General features: G+C 42.8%; 1 protein-coding gene across 6 annotated transcripts in view; it reads left to right on the top strand.

Annotated features, from left to right (window-relative positions):
• Nucleotides 1–12,128, top strand: part of fhod3b (formin homology 2 domain containing 3b) — a 68,874-nt gene that overhangs the window by 45,189 nt on the left and 11,557 nt on the right. For 4 of the 6 annotated variants that reach the window (XM_037455181.2, XM_062565407.1, XM_037455180.2 and 1 more), the window contains exons 6-11: nucleotides 5,274–5,368; nucleotides 6,050–6,161; nucleotides 7,150–7,244; nucleotides 7,532–7,675; nucleotides 7,857–8,104; nucleotides 11,777–11,839. In XM_037455181.2, the coding sequence (XP_037311078.2) occupies nucleotides 5,274–5,368; nucleotides 6,050–6,161; nucleotides 7,150–7,244; nucleotides 7,532–7,675; nucleotides 7,857–8,104; nucleotides 11,777–11,839 (757 nt within the window). The other 2 variants (XM_062565408.1, XM_062565409.1) reach the window with 2 other exon arrangements.

Here is a 12,128-nt window from a genome sequence, read left to right as displayed (position 1 = left end):
ATTGTACAACTTTTCACATGTTTTGTAATTATACTAGCTGGATGATGATCAGAAGATAATTTTCCCCAAAACAATAGAACATTTAAATGCTGGACTGGCTTTCAGATAGAAGTGATGTCATCTATCTATTACACAGATATGTCTATTTAAAGTTTTTCCAATGCATCATTTCCTACTTAATGACATTTTATTTCCCTTAATTTATGATAAGGATAAATACGTCTCTATTGGTGAAGTTCCCAAAATATTCAAATAGCTGACTTCTTTGCTTGTTTGACCGTCCCGCTGAGCGATAAGTGTAAATCCAGGCATAGTTATGCTCACAGTGATGTTGAAAGCTCAGGTGGGAAACAGTGTGTTTCATGTTGTCCTTTCTAGAAGGAGGGATTTTCTTTACCATGGCCCATCGTCTGGATCTTTCTGTCTGGGCCGGGGTGAGAGGCTTCGTGCAAATGTATCGACGTGTATGCTAGTCATTACAGGTGTAATCCTTTCCTTGTTTGAGTGATCTAGGATAAAAGGACATTCGAGACGGACAACACAGGAACCGCTGACACACATACTGTATATGTGATATGTGAGCGAGAAGGAGCTCTGTGGGAATGCCCTCGTCATACCAATCGAAAACATGAACTCCTGGTTTGTAACGAGATCCCATGGGAACACATGCACGTCTTCGACCCGACCTGCGCCCTTCAGAGCGGGCCGCTGCCCCTGCTGACCTTCCTGCAATGCTCTATAGGAAAAACACCCAGCTAGACTCACTCACCCGTGAGAGCGCTCTTGCTTTTAAGGGTTAATTCATTCACACTTGTGTTTTAATGTTCAGGTTCTGAAGGTCACCTGACAAGGAGAAAATAGTTTGTTTGAAAGCACACTTCACTCACCAAACCAGACTCCAAGAAAAAAAAACTCTCCCCAGAAATAGAACCATTATTTTTTAAAGAGAAAACATTTTTCAACGTCTATGACTCGGACTGTCTGAGACTTCTCTCTTTTGGGGTTACAGAAATTGCTTAATTTGGTCAAAGGGATTTTAGGAAATGAGTTTCACTGTCTTTGCACTACTGGAAACACTTTGTCTTTGCTTCCAGCTCTATTTAATTCAATCAGCATGGACTGTTTCATACACCACCTGTTACTTTAAGATACGTTACCCACAGGATAGCACTCGGATGATTAAAGTTAGAAAGAAACTGATCGGTAAAAAAAAACATATGCTGTTGTCATGTTTTTGGTTAAGCTTAGACCCGCCTTCTCCTCCCCTGTCAGATCCTGCAGACCCCCACAACCCCTTTACATCCCCTGCACTCAAGCAGAAAGCTTGCATCTGAACCTCATTTATCCCACGAGCCAGACCTGTATGTTCTGCCTTCCCCTTTTCCCTCCCTTCATCTGTAGAAGTTTTCCGCCTTAGCAAACCCAATGGCGGTGCAATCCCAATGCTGCACTTCAGCATGTTTTACTGTAACACACCGCTGTGTGCGAGCCAATTGTATCCCAATGCAGTTTGTTTTAATATCATTTACCACAGCTCATCTTTCAGATCACTCTTCAGGTGGGTGGAGTTTATTCTACAGTCTTCTGCAATGCTGTCCTGTAAAAAACAAAATCCATTAGCTTCATACTATTTTGAATGCTTGGGAGATGGAGAAATATTACACATATTAGCATTATCATTTCCTCATGGTGCACTGGGCTCACTTTGCCGTGCTCATCACTGCAATAGTTCATCAAGTCTGCGGTTTCTGTCCAGCTTGCTCAGCCAAATACTGGAAAGGCTCCTCTGCCTAATTCCTGCTGTTGTTCCATGAGGTTTGTTTGTTTGTCTGTAGGAAATTTGTTTTGGCTTAGGCCCTCAGTAAATTGTTTCAAATAGTGGTAAACATGGATTCAGAATTGAAATGTAAGCAATACATGATATAGAATATATCTTTCCGTGCAGTAATTCTTGACCAGCTCAGTTGGGTAAAGGAAGGCATGACTTGTGTGCAGCTCCCTGCTAATGAGCATAATTAGAGCAAAGCTTAGTGCTTTTTAAAAATCTATCGGATGGAAATTTGGCCCCTTTCCCAAAGTCTCTGTAAAATAAATGTTGCAAGCTGATAGACTGTTTGGCTCACTCGGTTTTGATGAATTCCCAAATGTAAGTGAAACCAAAGGGGCAGAGTGGTGAGTGGAGGGAGAGAGTGAACGGCAATACAGAGGGGAAACTGTCGACTTGATTTCTTGCAACCACATAGATAAGCGCTTTTTGGTGCTGCCACCCAGACCTCAGAGTGTTTCTCACCTCGGCAGTGGTCAGGGAGCAGCCCTTCCTGCACATTCTTGGGGTTGTGGGAGATAATTGCTGTGGTTTATGGAGGGAGAGGCCCTGAAGAAACACTTCCACTCGACCTCAGTTGAATTTGTTTTTTTACTCCTCACAAAATGTTGCTTGAGACACAGGAACGAGGTCTGCCTCTTCCTCACAGCGAGTCCGTGGTTCCCTTCTGCAGCTTGGTATCATTCAAGTGTTCTCTTTTCTCGTAACGTATGTTAGGTTTTGAAAGAAATGTGAGAGTCTGCCGGACTGCTCATTGAACACTTCCAAGTTTCTTTTTAACTAAGTCTTTTTTCATTGGCTATCCCTGCCCATAATGGCTAACATTTAAATTCTAATCACCGAGCTTTGAAGGCAGCTCCATGTCTGCCAACAGCTCGTCACGTGACCTACATGCAAAGGGACTTAGTGATGTTATTGTTGTACTTTGTGTGAGGTATTATAGAGCTGCTCATGATTGCTCGAATGGAGGCCCACATTTTTGGCCCCAGATCAGTGCTTGAAGTTGAGGCTGTCCTGTGAGGACTCAGCACTCACATGCTCTTCTTATTAAACCAGTTCCAAAGTTATTGATGACTGTATGTTTTAGAGTTTAAAAACAAATCCCAGGTTCTGGACTCAAACTCTGCTTTTCAGAAAGGTACAAGGCTGGGAAAGTAGACCATAGTATGAAGATTTTATCTTACTTTCAAAGCATGAACTGCAACACACAGGTAGCTTTCCACTTTCCGCAGCAGTTTCACGACTAATTTAGTCACAAGTGTGTGAGAATCAGTTCTGTTTGAAGTTCATTAAAGGCAATTGCTTTGGGAGTAATTAAATGTTTCCTTTAAACATTTTCCGACCAGACATAAAGTTTCCCATAACAAAGGGTTTTCTCAGACAGTTACGTGTAACTGTTCACAGGTTAGCTGCAGTCCATAGGGTTTATGGAAGTGGAGTTCTATAAAAATGGCAGCTGGCATTGAATAATTCCAAGAATCAACAGTTTTAATGAAGTTAATGATTTTGTGAAGTGTTTAAAAATCATATTCTTTTTTTATCTCAGCTGTTCACTGAATTAGATGAAAATACAATGTAGATATTCAATCTTGATTTTATTTTACTTGGTTGCATGCTTAAGTTAAACTTTTAATGACATCTAACATCACATGATAACACGTCAGAATGGTCTAAAAGCTATTGCATTTTGACTTTAGGTAACAATCAGTAACGCCTTATCTGTCAGCAGCTGAACATTCATGTTGCGTAATGACACTTTAAAAAGCCTCATTACGGCAAGCTATCTTTTCTCACCCGCATTTTCAATGGGACATTCCTCGAAACCACAGCAGATACTGTACACAGGTGCACACCAGAGATCAAAGTCTGAGTAGGGATGATATTTCGGGTCATACTGTGACTACCATTTTCAAAAAGAAACTTCTCATTCAGCAAGGCTCAGGGCCGTTTGCGTCCGTGCATAACGAGTTACTGTAAATCGTTAGCTTGGCCACTTTTGACATGCTACTTTGATCATTTTTCTTGCAAACCGCTGGGATCCGTTTTTGGACTCAACAGAGCGGCTGTAGGTCCTGTCATTCCTGCTGTCGCTCGTCTGTCAGCGGTGATCTCACGCAAAGGAGAGGGGGAAGTCGCAGCACCGGGGCGACACTGGCCCTTGCTGACTGAGGAGGTTAATCGTGTTTTGGTAAACACACTCTGACGTGGTCTGCTTCGGTTCGCCGTGTTGTCCGAGCCGCTGACTGCCGGGACACACGGCTCCGAGGACTGTTAGGAATGCTCTGGGCTGACATGTTGTGTGTAATTAACCCTGATTGATAAAAGATGAACTGCCCCTGCTGCTGCAGTAGAGGGCCGTCAGCACACACACACACACACACATCGACAAATGCGCATGCACTCATGCGTCCACCCACACACCCTCACGCACCATGCACACACAGCAGCTGCACCTGGGAATTTAGGCTTATCTACAGATCGTTCATGTTTTTCATACCCCCCCTGAGAAGAGGAGAGGAACAATGTTTGACAGAACCTCCTCATAACATGTCTGATGAAACACGACAAGAGGAGATTACATGGTATTCAGTTTGAGAGCCCTAGACAAGTCTGTTTAAGTGTTTTATCAAGTTGTTGGTCAAAGTTGAAGTTTTTATGTTATTTTCCACTGTTCAAAATACCTGGTGTGTTAGCTTCGGAGCCCATTATTTGGGTATTTCATCACTATAAGCTCATCTAGCTTTGTCACATTTGAAAAGGGGACGAGGAATTCCATGACATTTTCTTCCTAAGGGATATTCGGTATTACCCTCCACCCCAAAGCTATTAAGCTTCTGCCAAGTCAACCAGGCCTTGTTCCACTTTCAATGTCTTTACGTGTTCATACAACTAATCTTTTTATCCCACATGTCAGCTAATGTATCACCTAAAGTTGCAGTGGGTTCAAGCTGAGCGGATCCTGTTGCTGAGGTCTTCTGTGTGAATGAATTACCTCCCTGCGGATGGCCATGGAGATGCTGTTAAAAAATAACCTACATATATAAAAGGAGCTTTTTTTCTGTTGCACTTCTTTCCAGCAATGTTTGTCTCCCTCCCCCCCATCTCCTTCTTTGACAGAAGCCCTACACGTGTACTCCCCCCCATGGAGATCCCTTGGCTCTTATTTTGTTCTTACTTATGTATCCTGTTACAGATGGAAGTCGTGTCCGCATCCATTGAGGCACTAAAAGTCCTCAAACGTTTTCCTCCTATAATCGCTTTGACTTTGATAGGCGGAGGAATATTTGTAACACTTCTCACTAACAAAGTTGTTGCCACCTGTGTGGTTTTTCATCTGTGCATATGAACATTCTTTGAAAAAAAAAAAAAGAATTGTTCATTGACTAGTTCATAATGGCAGATGATTAACTAAACCCCATCTCTGTGTCTGTCCTTCCTCTCTTTCCAGCTCTGGGTCAGATAATGCTGTATGTGGACGGGATGAACGGCCTCATATCTCACAATGAGACAGTCCAGTGGCTTTACACACTGGTTGGATCCAAGGTAAAGAGTGTGAACACTAAACACAGTAGACCCTTCTGTACACTGACAACATAATCACATGCTCCTCACATCGCCTTCTAGTGGCCAGATCTTGTAATGCGCTGCATATTTGCAGCCCAAGAGGGAAACACTTTACACTCTTGTCTAAATGTTGAAATAGTATTTTGCATTCACCTTTTTTCTTTTTTTTATCAAATCCCTTTTTTTTCAATCATTTTGTATGGCAAATTCCCACTATGAGTGGTCATTCGGGACATTATGATTGGGGTGCCTCTTGTCCAGTGGTAATGCTGATGTGTCAGCTTTTCATACATATCAAATTTACCGTGAATAACACTGGTTTAGCTACCACTGACATCTAATTGTTTTATCTCTCCTTATTTGTTGTAAGAGTAAACAATAGTAATAATAAAAGTGCATTTAGAGTTTTAGTCAACCGAATAGTAATTTAAGATTCTTTTCACTGTTAATTATAACCCTGTCCTATCAAAACTCTCAAGACAAAAATAAATCAGTAATAGTTGGAGGTATAAAAGGCCTAGCACATCATCCATTGTGAGCTGTTCATTTACTTAAGCAAAGGCGTTTAATTTCCAGTTAAAATGAAGTGGATTGTGTGTTACGTGCTTGCATTTAGGGGCTCGTGATTTCTGTGTAAACGGTATTTCTCTCTGTGTGTAGTTCCGTCTGGTGGTGAAGACAGCCCTAAAGCTGCTGCTGGTGTTTGTGGAGTACACCGAGTCCAACGCAGCCCTGCTCATAAAGGCTGTGAACATTGTGGACGCCAAAAGAGGTGAGCATTACGTTGTTTAAGTTTATATCTGCAAACCGAAGAATCAGCCAGGCCATCCAGAGCTTAGCAGACTCCTTCAATTAATCGCTTGAGGTATCGAACCAAATTAGTTTTACCGCAATGTTTGTTATTTCAGCTCATGATTGTGGGATTGTTTCCATACCTCTAAAATAACTTTCAAATTATAATTTATCAAGTGAAGCCAGCAGTGAAATATTACTGTAATACTGTAAATAATGTAAACTTTAAATAATGTAAATTTCACATTTAGGATGCATTTCTCCTTCACTTTTTCTAATGGATTCATCCATGGTTTCGGCTGTGGTGCTGCTCAGCTGACCCCAGATCACAGTCTCCTGTTACATAGTAGTTAGATCAGATGTGTCTTGTGCAGCTTCCTAGCTATGCATGGAACGAGGCTTATTGAATAGACTCCTGTCCGCAGCAGGGTTCAGTTACCTGCCTTTCTAGAGGCTCCACATTATGCTGTTGCATTGAGCGTCATTGGGCGTGCAGAGGTCGGGTATCCCTCTGTCTCAGCTCCCTCATCCTGTCACTTCTGCTGTTGCATAAGAAGACTGAGCCCGATCCCCGGACTCCTGATGAGAGGGAGATGGACTTGATACTTGTGTCTGAGGCACATGGCTGCTCCGACGATCAACTCGTCCCTGCTCGACTTTTTCCACTTTTACTTTTTTCATAGCTTCATTTGAATTTTTCTTGTGTACTTGTATGTATGCGTAGCACACAGTGGAAAACAGATTTTAAATTCCATTTATGCAGACGTGGCCAATAAAGCCAATTCGGATTCTCAACTGCTGTGGCTGCCATTCTCTCAAAGGAGCCATGAGATGACAAAGCTATTTTTGTTTATTTCTGAACATAGAGGGAGATGCAAGGTTTCAACCGTTTTCTACACCCTAAGAATAGCAGATGGATTTATTTGGACCTAAGTTTGATATACAATGTGTTACATTGTGTCCTGCAGACACCAAACTGTGGTCAAACATCATGGAGATCCTAGATGAGAAGGATGGAGTGGATACAGAGCTGCTGGTGTATGCAATGACACTCATCAATAAGGTCAGTGAAAGAACACCATCTCGGACTCCTCGTGTATTATCTTCTCTCCTGGTCCCATGATCTGATCTGCCAGACCTTTTACCAGCTTTTGGAAGGACTTGAGCGGGATCTGACCTCACTCCTTTTTGCTCCTCCTTTGCAAAGTAGTCCATGCAGCAGCAACTTTGTGTTCATTTAATCAGAAATTAGAATGTGTCTTGTTTTTCAAAGTGCATGGAAAAACTTCATATTGCAGAGACAGGTTAGAACTGTTAATGTGTTTTTTTTTTAATCCGATTGTATTTCAGACTCTGGCGGGCCTCCCAGAACAGGACTCATACTACGACATGGTCGACTGTCTTGAGGAGCAGGGCATTGAGGCCATGGCCCAGAGACATCTGAGCAGGAAAGGCACTGACCTCGACCTCGTAGAACAGTTCAACATCTATGAGGTGAGAAAGCAAACACTGCCACATGATCTCACCCCAGCCAGCGTTAACGCAATCGTGTTGCATGCGCGTCTCACAAGCGACTGGAGTCACATGACTTCTCCCAAACTCACACGAGATACGGCAGTGAAGTGTTGGAGTTTCTTTTTTTCTTCTCTTTTCTCTGTGACGACCTCTGGTGCAGCTGGCTCTCCGACACGAGGACGGAGACGACGAAACCCAGCTGCCTCCCAGCGTCCGCAAGGAGCGCCGACGGGCCAGCGTCGGCGCCACGAACGAGAGGCGAGGCCCGGAGAGGAGACGCAGCCGGAGACATTCGCTGCAGAATAGCAGGGGCCATGCCTCCGCCCCAGCATCACCCAGCAGCCCTCACGCCCACGCAGGCAGCTTCCTGCCCTTCGGGGGTCGACGTGTTGAAGACATTAGTGAGAGGTGAGGACAGTCGATAAGATTTCGAAGAAAGAAAGAAATCAGCGCTTCCATTTTAGGGGTTTGTTTTGATATTGTATATTTTAAGCCCTGAGAGATAGCTGAAACTAAAATGGAATCGCAAATGATTCCGCATCCATTGGTTTTTACTCACTTTTCACACAAAACAGCTTGAATGTAAGTCTTTTTTCATAGTTCAACCTAGAGGTTTAAACTGTCTTAAAAAGTGTCCTGAACCAGAGAATTTGATTATATAAGAACTTCACGAATGGCAGAGAGGAGATCGTTGCTGCTAAGTGACATTTGAATGTATTTCCCCACTGTCGAGACATTCCCCATCCTCAAAGGGAAATAGGAAGCTTCTTTTAAACACATGATAGGAGCCATCCGCTCTCTCTTCCTCAAGTCATGCATCCTTTAGGGTAGAGTGCATTTAACTCCACGCGCCATCTGTTTCATATTATTATTATATGTTTTATATTTTATACACCAATCCTTTGGGACTACACAAACTCAGAGAAACCACAACTGGTGAGTCAGGCACAAAGCAAATTGCACCCTTGTTTAATTATGCAGTAGCTTGGACTATTGCCAGTAAAACAACAGAGAAACTCAGTTGGACAGTGTCCATGGAAGTTATGTCAACCATTTATTCCACTTTTTATTAGGCTTGAATTTTAAACAAAGAATTGTTTGTGACCTAATATTTGTGGTTGCACTCAGGCTTCAGGTACACTTAAATTCAGTCCAGCCGGTCATATGATACCGTCGCAGTGGACTTGCTTCTTCCAGTCCACCACAGGAAATCCAAGTAGCCTTTGAAGATACCCATTTCCCATATTGTTAATGAAATCCAGACATCTGAGACAGATCCAGAAGCAAAGTGGCCACAGACTTGTGAATTTCAAAGTATCCCAGACTATCTGCTCAACCAGACAACATATCTTCTATGTCCCCAACACTTGTTATTATATTTCACGTTTTTCTCCTTGATACAAATCACAGGGAGGTTGCATTATTTTGAGTTTAACCCATTTTCCCACTTCATGCCATCTTCAGCTTTCTCCATGAATAAACAACTAATGACATTAACAAGAATGCACAACATAGGAATTACACTCACCACGTTGTAACTGTAAATACATATCAATTTCTAATACTTTTTTGACTGTCAAAACCTACTAACCCCTATGTACTTCTTTGAATGTTTGTCACTCTTGTTACACTTCTACTGGTTTCGGGTGTCATTTCTGTGTGTCGTCTTGCCGGAGTTTTCCTCTGTTGTGTGTTTTCATTGTCTTTGTCCACTTTGTCTTTTGTCTTGCCCGCCTACATCCTCCCTTTCCTCCCTTCAACCCTTAACCCCTGCCCGCATCACAGAGATGAGGAAGGGGAAGAGGAAGGAGAGGAGAAGGAGGAGGAGGAGGAGGAGGAGGAGGGAGAGAATGAGGAGGAGGAGGAGGACGACGAGGCAGATTATGAAAGTCATCCAGTCACTGAGTCCTCTAGACAGGGCGCTCACAGGTATTTTAGACCAACTGGTTCCAAGCGTCCTTGTCCTTTTCCCTCTTACAGTTTCTCCCTAGTGTATCTTCCGTTTGGACTCCTGCTCTGTGGTATTTTGTCATCCCAGTGGGGCTCCGGCTGTAGTAGACACTCCTAACGGGTGTTTGAACTTGAGGTGTATGGGCAACATCCACGTTAAAGCCAGTGAGCAGCCGCGGCAGAGAGAATATGTCGGCGCTGGGACAGCGTATCCTGTCATCGTTGCACCCAGGGGGACCTTGAGTCCCCGGCGGGGCCCTCGCCGGCCACCTGACCCGGTTGTCCATGTTGCTCCGAGCAAAGCGCCAGGCTCAGCGCGCCGTTATTGTCAGAGCACCCCGGCCTCACCCCCATTACCTCCCCCTAACCCGCCGCAACCTCTCCCTCCGTCCCCTGACTTCAACCAGAGGCGGGTGTCTGTCGGGGCCGAGGAGAGTGAGAGGGGCCGGGCCAGAGAAAGGCACTACAGGTAGAGGGCAGGAGCTACAGTTCATCTAATTGTGTTAGACCATTACGCCTCACAGTGAGGTACGAACAGTGTTGGGAAAGTTCACTTTCTACATGAACTAGTTCAAAGTTCAGTTCACAAATTTTAAAATGAACTAGTTCAGTTCATTGTTCAAACTTAAATATTTGAACTAAGTTCACAGTTTCAACTAGTTCAGTTCTTTTTTTCCATATGTTGCTGCAAGCTATTATTTTTCTAAATTATTGCCACAGCCCAGAACCACAGACAGCAATTATTTTATCAGTTTTAACACTGAAGCTATGCATCAGATTTAATCTTCATATCCAATTTTGAATCCTTATCCAACCAGGGTTTACATTAGCATTGAGGGGACAGCATTTCCCCTTTGTTGCTTTAATGTTGCTGTCCATTCACTCCACACTAGCAGCAGCTGCAGCGTTCACCCCTACAGTACATTCTCAAACACATGCTGCTTGAATGGTCTTTTTTAAATAAGGAATAAAAACACGACAGTTATCATTAAGGTGCAAATGTTTGCAAAGAAAGGTCAGATTCCTCCCATCCTCACCGACCTTGTCAGTAACTTCATAAAACTCATTTAAATTATTATCCTCCGCCTCTTTGCTACACGCAGCTGTCGCCTCCATGCATTTCTTTTTTTTTGATGACGCAAGCAGCGGTGCGACATTGGAGGCTGGTGTTGCCAGATTGGGTGTTTTTTTCCGCTACTTATTAAGGCGCGTTTACGGTGTGTTTTCTATAGAAATCTGGCACCCTTTTTGAACAACGTTCACCTGAAAGAACGTGCCGTCCTGTTCACAGTAACGTTCATCGGGCATTAATACAGTACGTTCAGTTCACGTTCGCCCAAAATATGAACGAGTTCATGAACTATCAATGAAAGCGTTCAGGCACAACACTGGGTACGAACGACCCCCACCTCCATCACTGGTGTCTCTGTGTAGCTCACTGTAGACACCTGCAAACATCATTAGAGTAAGAGTGGGTCAAGTAATGATAACATTTAAAACAACTCTTCTGTTTTCTTAAAAAGATGTTCTTCTATACAACATCCAATAAGGTTTTTGTGTTAGTGACTTAGATCCTCTGTCATCCTTTTAAAATGTTTTTCTAGATCATAGTTGCATGATCTGCCATCTCCAGACAGACTGCATCATGGTTACTTTCTTTTTCAGCTGCTGGGAATAATTATTTTGCTGATATTTTCTACTCATCTGTCTTTCATTGTGGCTTTGCAACACAGTTAATCCAAGACAGGGAAATCTTTAAGGAATTCAATTTCACAACATGTGTAACTTTCTCCTAATTGTTCATGTTTCTGTAGAGGTCTGCAGCAATAGAATCGTCATAGTCAAACAAAGCTTTAAAGCATTATATGCAAAAATAGTTCTGTTCTAAATACAGTTGTATTCTTTTGACTTATTCTTCAGTATCATTGCGTTCTTTATAGCATATTGAATAAGTGAGAGATACAAAGATATTGTCTTGCCTTTGTGTGCTCTGATGTTTTGTGGTCTTGCAGCCCTTCAACCTTTGACTACTGTCTTGTTTTCCTGTTTGAATGACTAACAAATCATGATTTGATCTTTGGAGTCTCTGATCTGCTTGTTACTGTCTCTTTTTTCCACTTCCATCTTCAGTCTGACAGATTTAAACAACCCTCCTACATCTTACACAACTAGAAAGCCCTGCTGGGCTGAAAGGTAAGATCAGGTGTCAAAAGGTCAGACGTAACAACAGTCTACATGGACAAGATGAATGAGGGCTCTGAGGTCTTGTGATTTATATTAATAATGGGGAGATGTGCACATAATTCAAACTGCCTGAAAGGTTTGTGGTTGAACAGTGGTATGTTGTCCAACTTTTTTCTAAGACAAAATGTGTACAAGCTTCGCTAAGATTCAAGGTTGCGAATATTGAGTGAGTCTGGAGAAAAAAATGAATCTAAGAAAGATGTCCCCACGCAAAGATATGGATGAGCAGTGCGCCTGT

The sequence above is a fragment of the Pungitius pungitius genome, chromosome 11 (assembly GCF_949316345.1).
Source record: "Pungitius pungitius chromosome 11, fPunPun2.1, whole genome shotgun sequence".
Taxonomy (NCBI): domain Eukaryota; kingdom Metazoa; phylum Chordata; class Actinopteri; order Perciformes; family Gasterosteidae; genus Pungitius; species Pungitius pungitius.
The sequence above is the reverse complement of the archived record's forward strand: the minus strand, read 5'-3'. Positions and strand labels throughout refer to the sequence as shown.